General features: G+C 42.3%; 1 protein-coding gene across 1 annotated transcript in view; it reads right to left on the reverse strand.

Annotated features, from left to right (window-relative positions):
- The window catches only part of LOC128753383 (mastermind-like protein 3), a 78045-nt gene extending 52579 nt beyond the window's left edge, over positions 1–25466 (reverse strand). Inside the window, exon 1 of the mRNA XM_053855035.1 lies at positions 24396–25466. Coding sequence (XP_053711010.1) covers positions 24396–24767 — 372 coding nt within the window. The 5' untranslated portion in view covers positions 24768–25466. The remainder of the gene's footprint in view (positions 1–24395) is intronic.
- Between the last annotated feature and the right edge of the window lie 260 nt (positions 25467–25726).

The following is a 25726-nucleotide window of genomic DNA, read 5'->3' on the forward strand; positions in this document are numbered from 1 at the left end:
CCTGAAGACGTCTCATGGAAGCCTCATTGTTCTTCCCTTCCCCCCCCCACTCAGCCACATGTAGCTTCTCTTCTCCCTCCTTCCTGTCTCTAGCTGGTCCAGGATACGACAAGCAAAGCTCTTCTCCTCCCACCCTTGTTTTCAGCCAGTCATGTCCTTCGTTTCAACCTCCTCACTTCTCTGGTTTCCTCGTTCCTGCCTTGTTGTGAGCCAACGTGATCCCTGCTGCTCCCTCATTCCTCCGTCAGTGCCCCCAACTCCATTTACTGCCAGATTTACACATTGTGGTCTCTCCTGGTGATGGGCCATTAAACATGCATAGGCGCGCACACAACACTTAGTCATGGCCTCGTCTGATCAGAGTGGTAAATGTATATTAATCTGGAAATATAGAGAGATCTCCTGTTGGTGACAGAGGCCCTGCCCACATCTCCCGACCAGCCAATGAGAAGAGGGAATGTTGCTTTCTCATTTTACACTTAAGGAGGACCTGCTCAATTGTCACTGAACGGTAGAAAGAACATGATGTAATTTTTTAAATTCTACTCATCAGATCAAAAATAATAATAAATCGAATAATAAGTGGACAAATTATAGTCCACACATTTTAAACTAAAAGTAAATCCCAGAGACACACATAACAAATATGACAAGAGAAAATTGAACAAATTGCATAATGCTGAAAATGTGACTTTATGGAGCTTATAAACACAGAGAATCATTAATATGATGCCCAGGTTGTCAGTAGTGAACAATGACATATACATCATTGCATGGAAGAGTAACACTAGTTGCTGAGGATATATTCACATGTAACAGGCATATCATGATGTTTCAGGATGGTTACAACAGGGTTGATTTGCACGTGAATGCCCCGTGCCCAGGTAAGACTGGGTGACAGGCATCCTGGCCCTACATTAAAATTCCACATCTGAACAGTGTTACATCTGAATACATTCTGGACGACCATTGCCGCTCTATGGAGCTCATGCACATTTAGATGTGCTAGAAGTACATATCTGGCCACAGTCATATCATTAAACAATGTAAGGTGTCAATTAATTGTCTGAACACAAATTACACATGCAAATCAAAGATTGAGGTTTAAACATTAAAATCGATCACACTCTGAATAAAGACTCATAATTGTAGTATTGATTGTTGTAAAAAATATAGTTAAATTGTACTTGGCCGTCATATTGGCAGTAAATTGTTTAGTACAATCATGCTTATGATGGCAAAGGTCCCATCATAAAATCATATTTGGAGTAAAAATTGTGATCATTAACAATCATTTAATCAGTTCAGAATGATACAAATTAAATTCCTGACATGTACGATCTATCGATCCGTCTGTCATATCCCCTCAGAACTTAACACTGGCTTTTGCAGCTCCACCTCAAGTGTCACAACTGACCCCTCCTCTAACTTTCCCTCTTTGCACATTGGCCCTTTGCACGGGTCAGAGCCACACTGTAGAAGGTTGTTCGGTTGCAGAAGTTGTAATGGAAAAGGGCCAAAGAGTAATTCCTTGATCACTTCTGGGGCCACCTCCCCACTGGACATACCCAGAAAACATCCCAGAGGAGGCAACTAAACAAGGTGCCTAGGTCACCTCATTTGCCTTCTTCCAATGGAGCAGGGCAACAGTTACTTGGAGCCTCTCCTTGGTCGTCTACGCACCTCACCTTGCCTTTTGTATCAGGTCATGCTTCACCTTGCTACAGCATCCTCATTATTGAAGATTCTGCACCAATTCCGACTCTAATACATGAATATAACCATGCCTGTTGAACAATTGGAAAATCGATGGTTGGCATTGCAAGGTTGTTTCAATTTACAGCTGCTTTAAATCCTGCTAGGCGTCACTGCATGAATAATGCAGTCAGCAAGTAATTCCTACCACTGAAAAGATCATCAGGATATTCATAACGGAGATTTTCAAGAAAATAAACATTTTGCGAAGGAAAACTGACCATCATCTCTTGTGGCTGTGGCCAGCATGTGGCTAGCAAAGATATGTGAAGAGGCCGGTCAGCAGTATTCTGATAGGGACTGTTGGGAGTCAGCACTCGCCTCCTGAAATGGAGCACTAATTATCGGAGTACCTTATAAACAGGCACAAGCACGTGCTTGCACGAGACTAAACTATATTGTCCCAACGCCAAGATGGTCACAACATCCCGGTGCCCCTGAGGGGAACTGATTCTGAACCCATCCCTCAAGTCATTCATGCACACACCCACCCTACAACCGATTACCAAGAGTAAGAAAGAGGATTGCAGAGTAGGTGGGGGTGGGGCAAAGGGTTTCCTCTCTGGTAACAAGAGCACTATAAGCCAATTAGAATAGCCTCCAAAGTGACTGAGACACAGGGAGCGAGCGCAACATGCTGTCTGATGGACAGAAGTGTGTGCGTGCGTGCTTGTCTCAGGTTGCACTCTCCACGCTTGTAGCTATAGCTTAAGGCTTAAATACATACGCACACACATTCACGCACATGGCAGACATCCACAAGATCCCCTCCCTAGAGGTCCACCTCCTACACACGAAGGCATTCAAAAGATTTCTTTGTCCAGCTATCGTGCCAGAGAAATGGAGGAGAAAGGCAAGAGAAAGGGGTGAGGAGGGGAGAGAGAAAGATGGAGGAGAAAAAGAGCAGTAATGGATTTGGAGAAAAGGGATGAAAACTACAGGGGGGAGAGAGAGAGATGGAAAACATGGATCAGGGAGCTGGAGCGCCACGGAAGGAAATCAGGGGAGAGAGCGGCTGAGGGGATGAGAGTGAGGAGACAGCCAGGCTCCGGCACCGCTCTCAACTCGTTTGGTCCAGTTCGTCTCGCCAGGCGTTCCTCGAGATACATTCCTGTGGCTGGCTGGGCCAAAGAAAGAGAGAGAGGAGAGGAGAGCAAGGGGAGAAGTGTCTAGGTAGATTGCAGGAAGAGAAGAGGAAATTAAAAGACAAGAAAAGCAACAGATTGTCCAGCAACTACACAAATGACAAGGGCTCATTAGTACAGTGTTTTTCAACCTCTTTCAAGCCACGGCACGCTTTGTTCATTGAAAAAATCCTGCGGCACACCACCAACAATATCTTGGCCAAAGCAAAATTGTGCTTAGTTGAAAGTCCCGTAGAAAATCCCTTAAAATTTGAGGCAAATTGTAGCTGCTGACACTTTCCCATGCTATTTGCAGAAACAAATGGCAGAAAACGTATTTGTTTAAAAACGTTTCCACAAAGGGGTGGGCTATACGGCAAAAATATGGCAATAACTGCTTCAATTTTATCACAATGTCTTTTGCATGGGGTGAATCTGGCTTTCCAGACACATCTCGACATATCATGACATTCTTTGCTCCAGCTTGCTTCAAAACGATTCTCCCTCTTTTTGGAGACAACTTGAAGTTGTACATTTGACCGGTATGTGGGAAGAGGAGCATTGCGCACAACAGTGCGTGCTGCAAGTGATTGATGAGTAGCGTCAGCATACTGTAGTGTATAGAAAGAATGTGACTGAATCTATGTAGTCTTCTCATGTTGATAGCTTGTCAACAGGTTCTAATTGTTCATTGTTTATTGGGTGAAACTGGATCATTTCCCACAGCACACTTGACAGTCTCTCATGGCACACTTGTGGGCCACGCACAGCTGTTGAAAATCACTACATGAATAGACCCATGGGGTATTTACCAATGCGTAGGCCTCACTGTTGCTGGCTTCTGCAAAAAAGGGTCTCTAAGCAACAACAACAAAGTAAAAAAAAAAAAACACCTATGACCATCTACAGCAGACCTGGGCAAAGTGCAGCCCAGTGGAGAGAGAGTGACCCTTGAGAGCATATTCAGACAAGTTTTAAACTATTTACAAATATCTTTTAATGTATATAATATAATCAGCTTTTATTTTTCGTGTCTCCTTGCCTGAAATTTGAGTGTTACATGTGTCCTTGTTATTCAACAGTGACTGGTTGAGTCGTTACTTTACAGGCAGCTGTATTTTACCTGTTTATATTTGTGAAGTTACAACACATACATTTCATATTCAATAATAGTTTTTGAAGTTACACAGAAATATATATGACTAGAACCTTAAGTGATGCACCAACATAGTAAATTAAAACTGTTGATTGGATAATCTCAACCCAATAAAATTGTGAGATCCTACAGAAATTTAGATAGTCAGTTGAGAAATGGTACTAATTATTGTATGCATGTCCCTCCGTCTTCGCTGATAAACACATAACAAACCTCATATTAACTGTGTTTTGCAACTCACGACAACAATGACCTGCAGAGGTGCAGATTTTGAGATTTTCAGAATTTTAGTGCTGCCCGGAACCAGAAATGATCAGATGAGGTTAGAATGGGAATGGGGGAGGAAAGGAAGAATTGAAAAGAACATCCTTGACAAAAGTCATGGAAAAGTTGTAATAGTACACCAGTGGAAGAACAGAAACCGATTTATAAAGACACCAGTGATAATTGATCAATGCAGTCAAAATGAGAACATAATGAACTCAATGGTCTGAGTGAGGAGAGTGATATCAGGTCTCAGCTACTAACAAAAAGCAGAAAATGTGTCCTTCAGCCAGACTAAACCAATATCTACGGACATCAATGAGCATTGTGTCATAGAACAGACATTTATTTTATTTGTGTGTGTGGTACAGTAACACAATGTGATGAGTGACAATTTTGAAAAAGTCAATGGACAACACACCAAAACTTTCTTTGACATCGACAGTCTCCATGCCTAGATACATGTGTGTGTGTGTGCACATGAGCATGTGTCCAAACAACGGGCATCACGTGAGCGTCCCTCTGTGGGTTTGTTGCAAGCACCCTGCTTATGCAGGTGGACAGAGGTTGTGGAGTCGCCCTATGTATATGTGTATACGTCCGTGTGCGTACCAGTCTCTTTAGTAGACTTGCACTAATCCTCTTAGCGTATGCTTGAAGCTCAGAGTGCATTATGTAACCCCTATAATCCAGCACCACATCAAGACAGACAGCAAAAGGTCGAGGCAGCAGTGAACGTCACTGCTACACCCGTCCTTCAGTCTGCAGCTACGACCAGCCAACCACAAACCTCCTTTCATGTTTGTTGTTGATTGACACCTAAAATAAGCCAATGGCAACCACCTGGGAAGGAACGTAGCGAGTGAAACAGACACTCACACATACAGAGCGGAGAGTATAAACATAAATGACGAGCGTACTGTTGGTGCAGAGTCTGCATGTTCATCTGATTTAGTGGCCACAAAATATGAAGACCAGAACGAGGTTGCGCAAAAATTATGGCGAAGCAAAGCAGCACAACAAACTACTTCCATCAACTGAAACAATTCCACTGCCCACTTTACAAAGAGTGTATTGAGAGAAACTGCAGCCCTACATCGTCTCGATCTCGAGCATGCTCTTCCTGGATATGAAATTTTGTCCATAGTGTTCATCCCTCGTGCAAACATTGAGAAAACAGTAAGAGTCACAATCATTTGGAAAAGATTCCAGTCTCGCTCTCTATTCCAACACAACACATGCCACCCCAAAAGTATTGTATGTCATAGCGACAAACAAAAACCTGCATCCTCTGTGACCATTCTGAGACCTCATCAATGGACGTCAGAAATAAATGGATCTCATAAGTCCGCTATGTTGGTTTACGAGCAACCCATGTAGACTGCAGGCGATGGTGATCCGCACTAGTAAGTTCTGCTTTATAGTCCCATTTATTTTACATTAACATACATTTGAATAGTTTGAATTTTACCCCTAGACTAAGAGAATACTGTGTGTCTGGATCGATCACAGAGGCTGGATAATGGTGGGAATACAGTATTTCCACCAAAACAGGTGAGTCACTTACAAAGTCTCACACACGCACGCACACACACACACGGAAATAAAAACCTTTCTCCAAAGGGCAGAGATCATATTAAAAGACAATCCTGGAAACTATTATCCAAGATGCACACACGCACACTCCAGGTCTGCTCCCTGAAACATTTCGTATAATTTTTGCTCTCTTAAAGAGCATTGATAACAGGCCTTAAACATGCGGGCAAATGAAGAGCACACACACTCCCACCCTCACAACTGGCTCAGCCACTGAACATAATTACAGACTTGTGAGGGCTCTGAATAAAGAGTAGTAGGAGGATGAAGGTGGGAATCTGTCTTGTGATATCTTTTAGTCATTTGGAATTTAGCTTCGCAGTAAATGATGGCAATGAGAGCTTCACTTCTGGATAACAATTCAGAATGAAAACATCAAAGTTAAAGCAAGTCATATCACAACACTGATGCATTCTTGATGAAATCAACCAACAGGTAAACACACACTTGTCAGGCTACACTGTGCAACTACTACGCCTTTTAGCAAACATTTATTTTTCACAGAGAAATATATTTTGCTTTGATGACTCAGTCATGAGAACAACTCAATGCCTTGAAACAAGTGCTTGACGTACCAGGCGTGTATTCTATCTTAATGAGTATGATTATTAGTGATGCAACACTATGAAAATGTCATGCTATGGTTATAATGACCAAAAGCAAGGTCACCATTATTGCAATGATATTGTTGCCATGTGCTCAAATGTAAAAAGAATTACAAAGAAAAAGGTTTAACACTGAAATTATTTAATTTATTCATTAACAACAACAATGTCCAAGTGTATGACAAGATTCATGTCACTGTTGAGGATGAAGAAGCCGCTCCCAGCATCTTTGGGTCAGCTGCTACATGTCCACTCTGTAGGTGGGCAGTGACGTCATGACATTGCGCAGTTCGAGTTGTTCCAACAGTGGAGTTGTGGATGTTTCCGAACAAGAACAGCATGATGTAGCACAGATGACTTCAGGGCATTAGTAAAGTCTCCATTAGTGCGGTGACAGCGTGAATATGTGCAAAATCTGCCCATTACATACTGACGGATGTAATGGGCATGTGAGGAACCACTGTAGCTGAGCTCAGGAGCAGACCCAAACGCCAACACCATAAATAAAGCACTTCAACGAACATACAGTATATTGGGTGTGTTGTAATGCATGCAGCTCAGGTTCACTCCGCCATGATCAGTCAGTCAGTCTCAGTTATTAAGCGCAAAATCACAATTTATTGATTTGAGACAGACACCGTTTTTTACTGGTAATCACTTAAGCTAATTGAGCAGTCAAAAACATGATTAATTGAGGAAATATTCTTTATATTGTGTATCTTTGTGTTATGTTTCGTAACTTTTTCATTTAGTGAAATTTCGTGATTTTGTTACATGTCTTACGGTTTTGTATTATGTAGTAAAATGCATTTGGGCTCATTGGCATCGTGTGATCTGTGCTCAAATGAGCATCGACCTCATGTGACGTGGTCTGTAATTGTAGAACTACAACAGCAAACATCGAAGTATCTCGTTTTGAGATAATTTTCTCCATACTTGAGTTTGAGGTATAAGTTAAACTACCGTATTTTCCGGACTATAAGCCGCAACTTTTTTCTCGCGGTCTGAACCCTGCGGCTTATTAAACAATGCGGCTAATATATGGATTTTTAGGGATATTCCAATCAATCGGTCACCGATTATGAAAGGCTGAACTTGTTGTGATCTGTGAATGCTGACCACTGCCTGTCATTGCCGGTCACAAAATCCGATCACATGTGACAGCAGCCTTTCTGATGAGGCACCGTCCGCGGTTTGTGATGCGTCCGCTCCTCCCTGCCGACTCGCCACTCGCTTGGCAACGCCGTGTCTAATGCGGAAGCTTTTTTCAGTCTGTCATGTCAAGTTTGCATCCTGCAGCACATTCACGTTAAAAGGTGCCACAAATTCAATACGATATTTAAAACACCAGCACTTGACAGAGCACAGTGAGTTTTCTGGTGCTCATGAAAGTGAAACTGCAGGAACCAGGGGTCACTCGCGGACACTCGCCGGTCTGAGTGTTCAGAACGTGAAGCATATTGCCCGAGAAATAATCATTAATTTCACTGCGCCAGATGAGCAGCCATTCTCAGGTGTCGTTTTAAGACGGAATCAACCACGGCCGAATCCGCTGCAGTCTTGTGTGTGTCAGATGCAGCGTTCGCGGTCCACCACCTGAATCTGAAACGTTTGCAAACGTCCAAAGTGAGAACTTTCATGAAAGAGGTTGAAGACAGCTGCTTCAGCTGAGTGCTCCTGTCTCTCGGAGCATCCCGAGTTTTTACAGTCTAATGAGCATGCTCTTTGCTGGCAAAAATATTGAGCTTCGTCACATCAAACCGATGACATCACGGGCGTTTTATTTACCTTTAAAGCACTCAAATTGCGCTGTTTTCGCCCGCGTGTCCGCAGCTCTGCTAACAGAGACGATCTACTGGAGGGTGAAAACAGCGCTTTTTGAACACTTTAAATGTAAATAAGATGTGAGGAGTTCATGACTGGAGTTCAGAACATTGGCAAGATTGTTTCATGAGTCACTCTGGACACTGGACCCCGTTTTCAAAACTAGTACTAGAGGATTGCTAGAAGTGATCCTCATGCATTTTCTGTGGCACAGACAGCAACAGTGCACCCGCGGATTATAGAGCGGTGCGGCTTATGTATGAAAAAGATCCATTTTCCTTCTTAGATTTGGTGGGTGAGGCTAATATTCCGGTGCACTCTGTAGTCCGGAAAATACGGTACACTCTAAGTCTAGGTCATTCACATACACACACAAGCGGGAGTTGTACTTGTATGTTCCTCATCATTTGTAACCCACCCACTACTTATTGTTCATCTATTTTTAGACCTCTCTCTCACTCTGTCTATTTATAGACCCCCAATGTTGTCCAATCAGAGTAGTCCGTGAGGGCAGACACACACACACAACCCTGGCTCCACAGTTTGGGGGACACTTTCTGTGCAATGTGCACTCACAAGCTTTTCTCCAGCAACCATCACAAACAGAACTCGCTTTTTTCCAAAACTTCTCTGACTGACCAGGGATTACATTATTCTCCAAACACTTTCTTAAAGCCCAAAACACACACGTGTACACACAGGCACACATACATACACAAACCTTTGACATATCCTCGCCGACACACAGCCTGTATGGCTGTCTGCATCAGTCGCTATGACAACAGCAGGAGAACAATCCACAAAAACAACCACTCAGAAGAGAAAGGGGGAAGCAGAGGGAGAGACAGACAAAGAGGGGAGTGGGAGGGTCATGCGTACGTGCAGCTGTGCCCACTCTGCATCAGTTCTTTTCCGACTTCGCTTACCTTCATCTGCCCTCTAGAGAAAAGAAACAGTTCCACAAACTGTCGAGTCTTGGGCTGCAGCGAACGATTACTTTTGTTGTTAACTAATCTATTATTTTTTCGATCAGTCGACCAATTGCGATTACTTTTGTTTACATCTGTTTGCTTAAATCACCTCAACTGTGATACTTTGACACCATACATTTTAAACATGTACTGTATATTAAAATAATGACATATAATCCAAGAACACATAACCATGTGAAGCATGAACTATAAAACAGTTGACAGAGAGCTCCAGTTATTTAAAACAAAAGGTCTTAATTGGTCCTCCAGAAGAATTTAAGATCATCAATGTTCATATATGTATTTCATAAAACATATCTGATCAACATGCTCAAAAGGTCATATTTGAATAATAATCTAAAACGATGCCTTCAGTATAACTCCCTAATTCAGTTCAGGGTATTATTAGGAGACAGACAGAGGACACTTCGCTACATCAGTGTAAAAAATTACTGAAGAAGCGCAAATATTAGATGTGACATCATTAAAAACAAATTCAAGCTCCTCTCACAACAACATTTAGCCCCGGGCTAACCAAAATGCCTGGCGTTAGCTCGAGGGTGTGGTGTCACACACCAAACACAAAACAGCCTTTGATCACTGTACCATGGCGTCGAAGGGGTTTGGTCATCCTAAAGATGCATTATCTTTGCATACAAAACAACGCTACACTTTTGAGCACTATGGCCCGTTGTTGCTCCAACTCCTCTGTGACTGTGAGTGCTGCAGTCAGCCGGTGGAGGTGATGTGGAGCCGGGGGCTCGCAACAGCGGCAGCCAGTTGAGTCGGACCTCAGTCAGGAACCAATTAAAGGAACAGAAATTAGCATATCTTAATGATTCCAGAGAATCAGATAATTTTTCATTGCTTCAGAATAACAACCAGTTCTCAATGCTCATCACACGGGCTGTGTGTGTTTACAAAAACCGCAACGCATCATCAACAAATCGTTGCATCCCCAGTTCAGTCACATTTCCAGAAAAGTTTCTGACTGCACCAGAAAAGGACAGAAATATACTAAACAGACAAAACGGATAATCGACACTAGAGAAAGAAAAAAATTAACATCATAACAAAAACAATGCAATATACATACGTCGTCAATTAACCACCGCTTAGTCCTGTTCAGCGTTGAGGGGGATGCTGCAGCCTATCCCAGCAGTTATTGAGCGAGAGGCGGGAATACACCCTGGACAGGTCGCCGGTCCATTGCAGGGAGCACGCTCAAACCCACGCGCACACACACACTTGGGGACAATTTTAGAGTGTCCAACTAACCTAGTGAGCATGCAAGGCGAGACTGCCATGTGACCGCCATGTGGCCATCTACGCAATATACTAAAATAAAATCTAACAAATGCCAAGAATGGACAGTGAGTCGAGTCACCACCACTGTGATAGCAGTCAGCAGGAAGGAACGATGGAATTAGTCCCTCATACAGCAAGGGTGGATAAAATGTGCAACCCAGCACTGACATGGTGAGAGAAGTCATGGAACGAGAGCAGGACACTGTCTAGCACGGAGGCCACATCTGCCACTAGCCATGGCTCGCTAGCATCATGCCTCACTCTCCCTTAAATGCTGGACTATCGCTGACAGCTCGTCGTTCATCAGGCTGTCATCATTGATGTTGCTGGACAGAGACTCCACAATGGTGGCCTCACTTGATGCCCAGCTCCAGTGCGACTCCCTCGTGTGTTCCTCCTGGCTCAGTTAGGTCGCATGACCAGCAAGGAGTTAGGATGTAATGCTGACTGTGTTCCGTAGTGTGGACAATCACACAATAGCAGAGTCTCCAGGCGCGAGGGTACTGTCCACGTTGGGTCCAGCATATCCACCCCAAAACAAGACAAAAAATACAACAGCAAATCAAACAGAAAATACATAAAAACTCAAAGAGCAGAAGCTGTTACAGATGATTAAAAAAAAACGATTAATATTACTATTTCAACACCATAATCTGAAAAATATGACTACTATATCATGATAACGATTTTAAAAAGACAATATAACAATATAACCCACAAATAAAAGACATAACTCAATTACCAAAACATTTTAGTTCAGTAAAAAGTTACAGAAAATGTCAGAGAAATTCTTAACTGGTAATTGTGGGGGAAAAGAATGTAGTTTGTCTGGTTGATCCGGTCGAGTCAGGATTTTTTTAGTCCTGTCTTAACTCTAGCTATTTGTGTCGACCCTCCAACATTCATAACAAGCATCAATATGAGTGGCCTTTTACCACATACAGTGAAGCAACATAGATTTCCTAAGTTAAAAGGTCATTTCATGTAGGTCTGCCTTCGTCTGTGTGAAAGAAACAATGTGCAGTGTAGTAGTTTCACAAAGCTACCTTAATTTCAAGACAGGAGATGCAAGATTGTCTTTAAAAATATAACACACATAACAGAAAGTGTAACATGATATTCATTAATGTTCCTCTGACTCAGAATGCGCACAGTCTGACCACAATTGTATTTTGGGATCAACATAGTGACTAAAAGAATTGTTGATAGAACGGCTAAAGCACAAGGAGGAAAGGAGAAAGTGAGTGTAGTTGGGGGACAACCAGCTGGTGTTTTTCCTTGGTTTGGATCGTTGTTGATTCTATTTTTGGAATCATTCAGGAAGTGATGTATGGCCCAGGCTGCTGACGGTGTATTTAGTTCAAGTTAACAGCACTCAGGCAAAAACAAGTCGAACTGACTGTAACAGGGAGATGATGCCTGCAGTGAGGAGACAAAGCAGGGGGGCAGAGGAGGTCTTTATGGACATTACACGTCTGAATGAGCTTTTTCTGTCACCACATTCTTGAGTCAGCTTCACTGCAACACTGAACATACCGTTTTTCCTGCTGAAGACACAGCCCATCACTGTACTCTTCACTAGTGCATGGTAATCTCATGACACCATGCTTAATTTTCTTTTCATCCACTCACTGTGTGTAAAACAGTTTGAATAGATATATATAGATATATATAAGATATATTATAGAGTAGGTTATGAAACCAACAACTTCAACTTTCAACTTGTGTTTTTTTTTTTTTTTTTTGGCAGAACACAAAACAGCAAAATTTCATCTTGTGTTTAATGTAACTGACAACATACTCCTTCACGAAGTGGAACTTGTATTATTGGTAAACAATATCTGGGAATACAGCCGGATTTTGCTTATATAAATAATGGAAGATAATTATTAAATAAATTATATATTATATAAATAATGTGCAAACATGGGGTGAGACAATTACTTGAATAATTTGAGTACTGAACAACAACAAAATAGGTTGTTTTTTTTCAATCCGCACACTCAAGTCACAACATGCAAGCAACAAGTGAAGAGGGAGACGAGTATGGTGGAGGCGAAAACGGACAGAAACTATCATAAGTATTGGAGCATTTTCACCTGGATGTTTGGTGCAACAAAGCATGCCTCATCATCATAACCGTACATCTTCGAAGCTGCGTCAGCTCCATCGCAGGCTTCCAGATCGGAGCAGTCGAAAAGAAGAGCTGCTGTCAGTTCGGCCTGGACAGGCCGCACACAACAACATGCAGAGTTGTGTGCCAACTCCACACAGAAAATATTGTAAGGGACAGGTGCATGTTTCTATCTTTCACAGTAACTTACTGCATTTCAATTGGTTAATATTCAACAAGGTCAAGCTGTATGTGTACATGCATGCCACCAGTCAAAGGCTTGGCACCGTTTGATATTTTTAAACATATTGCATTTACATGCTGATGATATCAAACATATGAAACAGGATCGAAGTAGCCACTTTTCACTGTTGACATTGCAAACCCTTGGCCCTCTCTTGATGAGCTTTGTGATGTTTTCACTTTAGAGGAGTGGTATGTCAGGTTTCAGTTGCAGAATTTTCTTGCCGTCTTAATGGGTTGGAGACAACCAAAAAATTTTGCCCACTCCTCTACAGAGTGATCAGATAATGTTGAGCCTTGATTCCATCCCAGCAGCCAGTATGGCGGAGTTAACCCAGCTTGGTTTAAGTGTCACACAGATGCACACTCACCAGGTTTCAAGATGTGATCAGCTCAATAAGTTGTGTGAAGCAACAATCATTTCAGAAAGTTTTTTCCAGATCAGTACTTGAGATTTTATTGTGAATAGGGATGTTCCGATCTTGATCAGCCGATTTCAGCGTGTTCGGTAGTTTCATTTTTTCACATCATGTACACAGAAGGTCTCGTCATTTTGATTAAAAATTCATTGTCATCTGCCCTCTGGCTGATCAGTCTCTGTGATCTGCAGCAAAAATCTTGATCGGAGCATCCCTAGTTGGGAATGCACTCAAACACAACAAAATGTTGCACATTCTGTGATGGACAAAATAATATCATATAAATATAGATTTATACAAAGATGGAATGGCAGAGAGAAATGAGTCGAGTCAATGGGTGGAAAGTAACTAAACTGAAAAAGGTGTACAGTTCTGGAGAGTCACTGCAATCAGGTGCCGGCTCTTATTGCATGCAGAGAGCTGTAGGCTTTTACAGGGAAGAAGCGGCCCTTCAATGTTGTCGCTTTGCTGTTCTACTGCTTTCTTGAAGAAGCTGTACAAAATGCCAGCGCACACCACCACATTTTCAAGCCTGCAGTTTCAGACCCACAGTTACAGCCCCGGAAATTGGAAAATGAACGTTTTAGGCCATGAAGTTTTCGGGTTATTATAGACATGCTCAGTGTTTGTTAACAATGATGGATGGCCAGTACTGTTGTTCGTCCAGAAATTTTACCCGCACAAGCATTCAATGATGAGAGAAAAAAAAATAAGAATCAATAACCTGCACAACATCAACAAGTGGTCTACTTTGTGTTACTGAAAAGATTATTGAACTTCAGTACGCAGCTGGAATACCAGAGCTCACAACAACTGCATAACAACCAGGCAAAGTGTTAACCTTCAGACAAAACATTCACTTGAGGGGGGGACACACAAAGATTATCAGGCAGTTTTGGTCACAGTTCAAGTTCCTGAACCGTGATGCGGAACCAGCCATTCTCACCTTGTCTGTTCATTTAGGTGTATGGGCAGGAAACTTTAGTTCCGCGGGTTGTATTCCTGTCATTTACTTATGTTTCTTTCAGGATTCTTCAGTGAAAAATTAAATAAGTAATGAAACTACCATCATCTTGTCCACTTCCTTGTCGGGGTTGTATTTTCCACTTATTGTGATGTCTCCACTCTAATTTCATCACATGTGATCTCGTAAGACTACAATGCATCTTGTCACTGCACAGACAATAACAGAATGTCCCTTCCTTGCGAAATAAACTAGCATTTCTGTTTCGTAGGCAAAAAAAATCATCAGACCAACACCTGTAAAGTGGGTGGGTACATTTACAGGCAAAATTTATCTGGTATTGCTTTTGTTTGCGTCGGAAATGTGACACCATCTGGTGTCAAACAACCAATGTGGAGAACCATCATCGTACTACAATTTAGTCCAGAAGTTTACTTTTGGATCAGGACACCAAAACAATCGCTTTCTGAAATACCTCAGAAAATGACAACATTTTAAACAGAGGGAGAAGTCAAGCTGTGTTGAGTGTGTGTGTTCTTGTAGAATATTTCAAAAGCGTGGGAGGAGGGGAATGTGGTCATGGCCTCACCAAATCAAAAACATCCAGTATGTGTGCATAGAAATTTAAGCACCGGTGTGAAAGCAGCAAATGTCAACATGAAAAAGCAACAAACCAAAAAGAAGCATGGCACACAAAAATGAAAGCACTTCTGTGAAGACAGAACAGAGAGGTGGACGAAACAGCATGCTGATGATGTCAAGTCAACATGGCGACGTCACACTCTGTGAGTGTGTGCGTGTGTGTGTGTGTGTGTGTGTGTGTGTGTGTGTGTGTGAGTGAGAGAGAGCATAATGGGGAGCGTCAGCTCCATGCCAGCTCAGAGGTTTAAATATAGCTCTTGGGCAGCAGTCCCAGCTGACATTAACAAGGCAAGAGCCACCAAGACCATCTACGCTACATTAGCACTTTACTAAAGCTGAAACAAGAGAAGCCGTGCTCATAGGAAGGGCGAAGGGAGGAAGACCTCGGATTGATGAACACTCAGCCGCCCACACTATGGCCTCTGCTGCCAAGTGTGGAGTAGGACAACAGTGAGTGTGTACTAGTCTGCATGTGAGAGAGAGACATTCCTGGGCGAGGTTGGTGCCAGGGAGCAAGCAGAGCTGAAGGCAGACTGTCCCGCGCTACAGTGTTTGAGAGCAGCTAACAAGGCGCACATAGTACACAAAATCCTGCAGCAACACAGACCATTAGGTAACAGCAGTTCATTACGTATTTGCCCAGGGAAGTCAAACTCCCCAATTCATAAAATGTGAACATGCAAACTTTTCAACATCAAAAAAAAAAAAAAAAAACAGAAGACTTTACATTACAAGTGCCACATGTGTTTCCTCTGCCATACAAAAATCTTAGGGGGAGAGAAATTTATATGGCAGGGTGGATGGACAAGCTTGTATCTTAAGTCTAGGTGTATAGCTACACTGAGGGGTTGAAATAAATCATTGAGTGTTGTGAATAACTTGATAACTTGATTAGTGTTAGAAAAATAATATTGAGGTGATGCTTTCAACAACATTGTTTTATCTAAAATGTAAACAATACCCAAATATATTGATACTAACTGACCTTTTCTCGTCCCTTTTTCCCAATGGAGAATCAGTAAGTCAGTCAAAAATAGAACAGGAATTGTTAAAATGATATGAAGTGCAGATTTTGTTTATAATCAATAATCGATGGAACATCCCATTCTTAAAATAATAGTTGCAGACCTAAGGCAGCAGACGTGATTGTAAGACAAGTTTCAGCCCACTGGTGCGAAATGCATGTAAATAGTTGCAAACTGTGGAATGGATTTCCTGATCGTAGGCATCACTTTAAAAATGCACCACTGTTCAGCGAATGCATTCCACAACTGGCAGAGCAGCCATTGGGATAGAAATTACAGCAGAACAACTGAAACACAGACTCAACTCATTGATTGGAAATTTGGTAGGATTGGTATTTCTACATGGTCAACATTGCTATAAGGGCCCGATACAGATTCTGGATGAGACCAGTCTGATCCCTCATTACCATTCAGGAAAATGAATGGAATGGAACAGTGAAGGAATTTGCAGTCCTTCAATTTTCAAGAAACTTTCACGGTCACTCGCCCTTTTACTTAATTCAGTTTTGTTAGACTCCCACCAGTATGGTCGTCTCCCATTACCATTCTTAGAAGCATATATTACCCTCATCGCAAAACCCGGCAAAGATCCAAGTGAATGTGGCTCATATAGGCCGATTTCTCTTCTTCATACAGATGATAAGACTTTGGCTAAGGTCCTTGCCTCCAGACTGGAAAACATCATTTCACAAATCATAGCCAAAGACCAAACAGGTTTTGTAAAAGACTCATACTTTAACACAAGACAACTAATCGATATAATCTATTCTGCTTCTGAAGAGGCTCCCGAATGTGTTGTTGACGCCCGTCTAACTAAAAGCCTGCATCAGGATACATCTGGCACCTGGAGGGGCAATCTAGAACATAAGGTCTCACTTTATGCTGATAACTTGCTGCTTTTCATCTCCCATCCAATCATATCTCTATCACCATATCACCATTTTTTTTGGCACACTTTCTGGATATAAAATAAATTTTAACAAAAGTGACCTCTTTCCAATTAACAATTGGGGTGAACTTTTGGATCTCTCTGAATCACCTTTCTCAGTCACAAGAAAGCACAAAGATCTTTTTGATGAAAATTATATTGAATTGCGTCATCAGACTAAACAAACACACTAGTCACCAATGCAGATGTATCAATTCACTTAAAATGACAATTCTCCCTAAATATCAGTGTCCACTTCAGACTCTACCTTTATTTATTCCTCGATCATTTTTTTTCAAACCCTCAACGCAGTCATTTCCTCCTATATACAGCGGGGCAAAGGACCACGATTAAATAAGAGTCACCTTCAAAGGCCCAAATCAACAGGGGGACAGGTCCTTCCCAACTTCGACCTTCATTATTGGGTTGCTAACCTGCGTCCTCTGGCATACTTAAACTGACTAGGTTTTTATGGGACTACATTCAGACAAATTTTCATATCTAGCCCTTGTTTGTTCCTCATTTCCTTGCATCTTATATAAAGCTATTAAAAACCCAGTACCAGGCTTTTAGCGAGAGGGGCGTCTGGGCATCCCGTGGACGCCCTGAACTGCAAAACATGAAAAATTGGACGCCCACTTCTCTTTCAGACGGACACCCTAAAGTTTTAATCAGTGCCTGTGTAATGCTCCAAATCATAGTCTCATCATACTTCAGTGAAAAGGAAGTTTCCGCGCAGTCTTTTCGCTGAATATGATAATTCACCACGTCTCAATCCAGCACCGGAACCTTGGCCACTATTTTGGCCAAGGTTCTAAAGCAAGGTGTTTCAAACTTGTGGTCCATGGGCCATTTATGACTCTCGGAATGGGATTTTGCACCCCCATCTTAAACACAGCAATACTTAAATATAGCAACACTGTCGCTTGCATTTTTATTCACCGTTGCATTGTAACGTTTCCATTTATGGTTACCATAGCTTGTGGGCCCGGGCACAATGGCAATCCAACACAATTCAATTTTCTTCTTCTCAGAGAGCATCTTAATTATAGTGAAAAACCATGCGATGCACATTTGAGGTGAGGACTTATATTTTATCTTGAAATGTTGAACGTTATCTGGTGCTAGCCATCTTTTTAAAAGGAGCCCTTCCCGTAGATCAAGAGGTTCACATTGACATGAAGTCAATGCATCATCATCAATGAAAATAAATACAATGATGTAAAATTACCAATGATGATTAATGGCAAAAACCTCATTCTCCGCCAGCGTGCAAACCTTTGACTCTGGCAGTCCCCAAGTCAAGTTTTGAGACCCCTGATGGAGAATTCAATGTGGGTGTATTTGTCTCTGTGATTTACAGTGTCCAAACACCCACTTATTTGAGAGCCTTTCCCTTTTCTAAGCCACATCATACATACATCAGGTTGAAAAATTTCACTCGAGAGATTTCACCAAGAGTTCTGCAGCACATTTTTCTCCTCTTCTCTTATGTTCTCTGGATTATTGGAAAGTTAAGAGTGTGTTAGTGTTTCAATACGAGTTTAAGGGTGCCAACAATGCCTAAATATGCATGAAATTACACCACCACCAAAGTTGGTTGTGTTGAATTCAAAGTAGCAATTGAAAGTAGTAGTAGAAAGTAATTGCATATTTGTCTCAGTGTTGCACTAAGTGAGATCCTGTGATGTGCATCAATGTCATCACAAGCAAAATATCTTGTTGGCTGTTCCGTGTGGTGTCAATGTAAGCTGCTATACAGCTTCAATCAAAGCACAGACATCTCCTGCAGCTGGCTGTAGGTGTCCATTTAAAAATGGAAGACAACTTAGAACCAACGCCTTTGATCCTGATTGTTTCGGGGAGTCGGCTAATAAACAAATCCCGAAAGTTGGTCACAAACAAACCAACTGGTATAGCCACAGTTTTCAAATGAAAAAAAAAAACGGCAGATACTAATATATCAGAACGACGGAGAGAAGCATATTGATATGTTTCAGGTCCTGATCGATCTAATCACTAATACAATATCATAATATCAGATTGGAAATGATTAGGGTGTTTAGTTAAAAGCTCATACAAGAAACAGGTAATGGACATTTTCTTCTTATTTTTTTGACATTCATAAATGTTACCATTTCTGTTACCTATACCTACCCATGCGCACTATATACCAAATCTGAATATCTCTGTTCCCTTCACTGTTAATGAGTATGCATTGTGAGCTGGAGTATGACCATTTGGATGATACCGTAGCTTCGAATAACATGCCACGGCCAGAGTATCACATTAGAAGCTAACTGGCGTCACCAACAGTTTGCTTAAAAAAAGATATGCTATCTTAATTGTATCATCACTTACATCTCCCACAGAACACTTAACTCATTTTATTTAGCAGGACATGCTATGTAGCATCTACAATAAAAAGAAATCATTAAGTCAATGCAGTGATGGCTGAGAAGTGGTCTGAAGTTTCTCCATCTAACCACTCATTATGGTGGGAAAATGCAAAGTCCCTTCTCTCTAATAGTTGCTTTGAAAGCACACTCTCCATAATTACAGGTTAGTCCTTGCCCCAACTTGGGTGTGTCTGAGAACCATTAAACCCTTATAGGATGCTCATGAAAACACAATACACCCTACAGACAACATGAAACAAGCACGTAGTGGAAGTTATTTAAGCCGTTTGAACACATGTATAGTAGGGATGAGTAAAAAGGGCAAAAAAAAAGTATAAACAAGAAAAAAAACTGTTTAATGATCCTTGCCAGAGAGACATGGTTCGATAAATTGGGCTGCAGTACTCGGATTGGCATGAATCTGCTCCTCTCCCCCAAAAATGTATTGACAAAAAAAAAAAAAAAGAAAAGAAAAAATTTGTCACTGAAAATCGGGTATCGACCCAGCCTCTAAAAGTGGATTGGGCATCAGTGAATAATTCCCTATCCAGGCATTTGAACGTGTGTTTAGTGCTCACAATGACGTCACATGCAGTGCCAGTCATAATGATAATATGGCAGCGGCTAAAGACTTGAATGAATGAATGGATGTCCACAGCAGCTGCACGCATGTGTGCGTATTGAGGGAAGTGCTTCATTGAGCAATCAATTATGAAAATAAAAAATACAAGACACAAGTTTAGTTAATAATATAGCCATGCGAAACGGTCAACTAACAGAGTTCAGCGAAAAGATGAGACATATCACTTACTAAGTTTTCAAACCTGTTCTTTGCATTGCTGGAGTTTGTCTACAACCATGCTATTGAGGGAATGTTACAAATGTGAATATCAATCTTAATATTCACAAAATTATTGTACAAACCACAAATCAATTCTATCATAATATGGGACTTGCCTTATGTCCACTATCATATGTCACTGTACTCAGAAATCACCGGTAGAGGACTCTTCTTGAGCTACTTGTGCTACCTGCTCTGCTGATGGATATAAAATAAACACTGAGAGGAATGACTCTCTTTCACACACGACACCGTTTTCTCCATTTCTCATCTCATCTGAGGTGCAGCAGTCCGTTTCTCTCTCTACTTTAGTGCAGACACAACTCCATCGGGTATATCTGTCACCCCCTCAGTCCCACTTTTAATTTGCCTACTATAGACACGTATTGAGCAAACAGGTGCAACTTCTAACAGGGAAAACAAAGTGATAAAAACAGAGAAACCAACTTCTGAACATGAGCGGACTCCAGTGGTTCTCCTCGCAGATCCTGCTCTAGAGCCTCTACTTGCTGAATGTTTCGCAGCATTTAAATTGCACTGACACTCAGTGAACGGTTGAGAAATGCCCCGTCTTATGTGAGAGATGATTATAAAGCATGTCAGACAATGAATGTGTGAGACTTGAGAGCCATCCGTCAGTGTACAGAAACCTGGCACCGAAGTATAGAATGCCTTATGATACTCGCTACGAGGCTTGGGCGATATGGACAAAAAAATATGATCATGACAAATGTCATTTCAGCAGTAACGATAATTATCATTACATTTTACATTTTTTCAATACATTTTCATTCTCTTCCATGAGTTGTACATATTACAGTCTCTCTTGAAACTGTTTTAGGATGAAACTTATTTGTGGACTTTCTCTCCAACATCATTATTTGTTTATGTTTCAATATAATATTGTATTGTATTCTATTCACAAAATCATTATATAAACCGTCAGTCCTTTTAGTGTGATGAAAAACCTTTTGACAATTCTCTCTTCTAAAATGGTTCTTTTTCCATTGCCTTATTGAAGATTTCACTAATTCACTAATTCTACCATTTCAGAATTTGGTGATGGTCCCTAACTGATGCAAGGTGGTAGCATTAGCGCTGCCCATTAGTGTGTTCGTGATCAGTGAACCAAGGCAGATGACCGCGTCCATCAAATGAAATAAACACCGATCGAGAGACTCAGAGTCAACCAGTGTCATCGAAAGTTTCCTGTATTAAAAATGAGTATAAAACTATGATCATGAACCAAAGTCAACCAAACTCTCCACAACTGTCGCACGCCGGTGTCGGCTGTCAAACATCACGGAGATAGAGAGCACGGCATGCCGTCACGGTCTCGTCTTATTCATGTATGCAAGTCAAATGCACCTAATGAGCTGCGTGTTTATCGAATTCATCGTGATATGCAGAATTCTCATGGCAGAAATTGTTTTTGGCGGTATATCGTGACTTATCGCCCATCCCTAATCGCTACCACCAAGACATTTCAGTCAGTGCCATAAAAGAACCTGAGTTTGGTACATACCCCCACTAGCCTACTATCGAAATGATTATGGCTACAAATATATGATCATTTGTTTCCCTGTAGCACATCCTTCAGAGAATGACGCACCACACGAATGCCGTTTGTATGAAAGCATATGATTTGGTCCACTCTTTCTTTAAACCTCTGTTCTCATTCACAATATTTCCCTTTTTCCCTTTACGATCCACGGTCCATAGTGCACTTGCCAATTTGTTTACAACAGCCACCTGGTTGGCACTGCGCCCTGCCAAAACTTGTCTCAGGCTATGACGGAAATCTTTGTTGAAGGAAATGTTGAAATGTAATATTTATTATACACATTTTACATGTTAAGAATGTCTGTCGTCTTACAGAAACCATATTTGAAAGCCACTAGGAGTTCGTTTAAGAGCTGCATGCAGCTCTAGAGCTGGGTTCTGCTGACCCCTGATTTAGAGAAACAAAGGGTGCGTTCCAGTTCCTTCCTTAATCCTCAATCCACAAAAACGCACATTCTGGCAAGGAGCGTGGGCTGTCTCAGTTGTTAGGAAGTAAAATTGTGGAACACGATTGCGGCACGTAGCTTTTTCAATCTGAGGACCTCCACGAGCTCCCTTGGTATCGAGGAATACCCAGAATCCCTTCCATAGAATCAAAGATGCCATTGAAGTATTTTCTTTGTTAATGGTGACATAAAAAACAAACACCGCTGCAGACGGCATTGTCGCTGATCCTATGAATGCCTCTAGCTCCTCCCCCTTCTTTTTCTTCTTCTTCTGAATTGACAGACAGAACAGGGCTTGGCATAATGCTGCCCCCAACAGGCTAAGGACGTACCAGCATTAAAGAGTGTCACATTTCTAAAGGAACAGAAGTGTTTCTTAACCCTTGGTTTTGAGGAATGAGGTTGAGGGTTAAAGATTGAGGACAGAGGTTGAGGATTGAGGATGAGGATTAGGGAAGGAATTGGAATTCTCCCAAAATCATGACTGAACTCAATGAGGAACAGTATTGACCAGTCAATATGGTGAAAGTATTTTGACACTCAAGCTGCCTCAGTGGGATCTAACTTTGTATGGCTCATGTTCTCAACCATGTTAGCAGCTTCCTGTCAAAGATTGGAGACCAATGATGATTGTGGCTAATCACCATAATTTCAGGACAAGTGTAACATAAAAACAGAAGCAATATTTGTTAGGAAGTTTTAAATCTGTTTCAAATTGACAACAGCAATACAATTCCATTTCACTGAAGGAGTAGTTTGATCTTGCGATCTGCATGCAACGCATGTCACCAGGCTGGAGCGTTTTGTAATTTGTGACAAAATGATTACATTTTGTGATTACAAAAATGTAATCACAAATGATTACATTTTGTCACCACATCATAATGTACACCTTAATGCAATTTTTAGTCAAACCCAAATACAAAAAGGATCTGGGGGCATTTGTGCATGAGATATACGAGCTACTGCATCATTGAGGGTTTCTGAGGAAGACTGTTCCAGCTATGAACGCATACAGCCATCTAGCTGCCGCTCCTTCCTTCAGTGAGCAACATCCTCATTGACATTGCATCTTTTAAATTCATGAAATAGGCCTACCCATCAACTTGTTCAGCAAATAAAGACAAGACATGCGAGTGGTTTCGAGAACGAACATCACGACCCAGAGAAGAAGGAGTGGGGGGTCTGTGTCTTTAAGCGGCATCCATTCCTGGATCATTATTGTCAGCCAGCTAATGGGCGGTCCAGTTTAATGTCCACAAGGGCCGATGGGAGGTCTTGCTCCATAAAAATTATGGCGACTCTCTCAAGCAGGAGCTGCTAGTCAGGCTCGCTGGCCCCTTAAATATTGTCTACGGCAGTAACTGAAATTAAAGACGATTTTGCATTTCAAAAGCAGGGGACCCAAGACCTCAGCAGCCACAAAAGAGGGAAACAATGGTGACAATTGTTACATGTGTCCTTTGGTCTTGTCTGAAAGGGGGACGTGGTGGGAGCAAGGGGAGGATCGAAGATTATTAAACGCTGAGAGATTAGCCGAGAGTTAACAGCCAAATGCACTCCACATTTTCAAAACCCAGCAGAATATAGCGATCATCCCAGTGATGCCACTACCCACTTGATACCAATTGATAATCAATATAGCATTTATATAATGCTGAACAGTACACCACATCCAAAGAGCATGTTTTATCACTGCATCATTTCCCATCTTCCAGCATAGAAACGCTGGAAACGTGACAGACACAGACAAGCAGCCTTCGTGTTGCTCTCATACAGGAGACTGTGATTGGTTTTCACACAGGGGGCTGGTTGTTTATGTCAAGAGGATGTTACAGAACCGACAGACCACGAGCAGAGAACTACTTAACGCTTCCTGTGTTACTCTGCATATAAAACCAGTTTGCAAGAAAGGGGAAGTTACCATAGCATTCTTCAGGAGTTCAATTAAAGTTGTGGATGTGACTATTACCCCGAACCATGCAACTACGCTGATTTTACTTGGCCACGTCACTTTATTCTACCCAGAAATGCACTAAAGTTACACTTGGGTTTAAAAGAGGATTCCTACTCGACCAGAAGTACTCCTATTCTCAGCAAGTCTCGTCGTGGGCGTTGGAAGAGCGCAAAATCATATGGATAGCGAGCCATGATGTCAACACAAGTGTGTGGAAGTTTGGAAGCAGCGTGTCTCAGAGAACAACCTTACCGCTATCAGTGTGTTATTCCTCTGTTCCGTGGTGGACGCAGAGTCAGAGTCCGTCTGCTTGCTCTGCGGTTGCTTGCTGCTATTGCTGCCGGACTTCTTGGACCTTTGCTCCAGACTCCGCTGGTAGAGACTGACCGTCTCCCTCCTCTCTAGCTCCAGTTGTTCGGCGCGGGCTTGTTGGTACCTGGTCTCACAGCTGATGTGGTGTCTCTTGCAGCCTTCTATCCGCTGCCTCAGCCTCTCCACCACGGTGCTGTGTTTGGGTATGCCCACCGCACCGGCAGGCACCATGCTCCCGGCACCCGGGTTCATGGAGTTGTTGATGCAGATACTGCCGTTGGGTCCGGCAGCGGGGGAGGCAAAGTCCCCCATCACTCGGCCGAATGGCTGCTATTTTGAAGGAACTTTTCTTCCAGAACAGCTTGGCCACTGCCTCACTCTGCGGCCCCCGCGGAGACCGGACAGAGGTTGGAACCAAGAGCAACAACCGCCGAGGTTTAAAGGGCAGCGAGTCCCGCAGCCATGTATTACTGGCCGTCCTTCATGAGAAATGCTTCAAAAGAAACGGCTCCTGATCGCACGAACAGCCGACAGCCCGAGCGAAACTCGAGCGTAGCCCATTCGGAATTGAACAACAAAGCCGCCGCCACGCTGCTCACAATAGCACCGCAAAACAACCCGATATATCAGCGGCGTTAACAGGCGGCGGACAGCACAGCACTCGGTACCCGTCCCGCGAGGCAGCAACAGTCCACTGGCCGTGTCACGGTGCAGTCCTTTGAGAAAAAGTTTGGCTCCCTGTACCGAACGGGCTCCGTAGTTTCCCTATGAACTTGCATCTCCCACTAGCTAGTTCTGAAAGAAATCCTGGGGAAGATGTCGTTGAGGCACCCGAGGAGACGCAAGCGCCCTGGCTAGTCCACTTGTGAGGCAACTTGAGTCCAGACGGTGTTGAACACGGATGTGGAAGCAGTGGCGGAAGTGTGCAGACACAGACTGCCGCCTGCCACCATCACAATAATCAGGTCCACTGCTCCACCATGCCAGCGGAGTGATATCAGGACAGGAGCAGAAAACCAGCGAATCTGTGAAGAGCCCGCGGATGGACTTCCGCAAAATCCGGAGCGGAGTCTTCACACTTCGCTGGGACCAATTCTAGTCCCGGCCGGGGTTGGACAACCTCTTCAAATATAATCCGATGGATCGAGGGTATAGACATTTGCTATATTTAATGTTTATATATTTTTATATATTTTGTTATTTTATACAATGAACAAACCTGAGCAATTTTCCTCAAGTTAATCAGTAAAAAATGGACGGCATTATTGCTA

The sequence above is a fragment of the Synchiropus splendidus genome, chromosome 2 (assembly GCF_027744825.2).
Source record: "Synchiropus splendidus isolate RoL2022-P1 chromosome 2, RoL_Sspl_1.0, whole genome shotgun sequence".
In the NCBI taxonomy this organism is placed as follows: Eukaryota; Metazoa; Chordata; class Actinopteri; order Syngnathiformes; family Callionymidae; genus Synchiropus; species Synchiropus splendidus.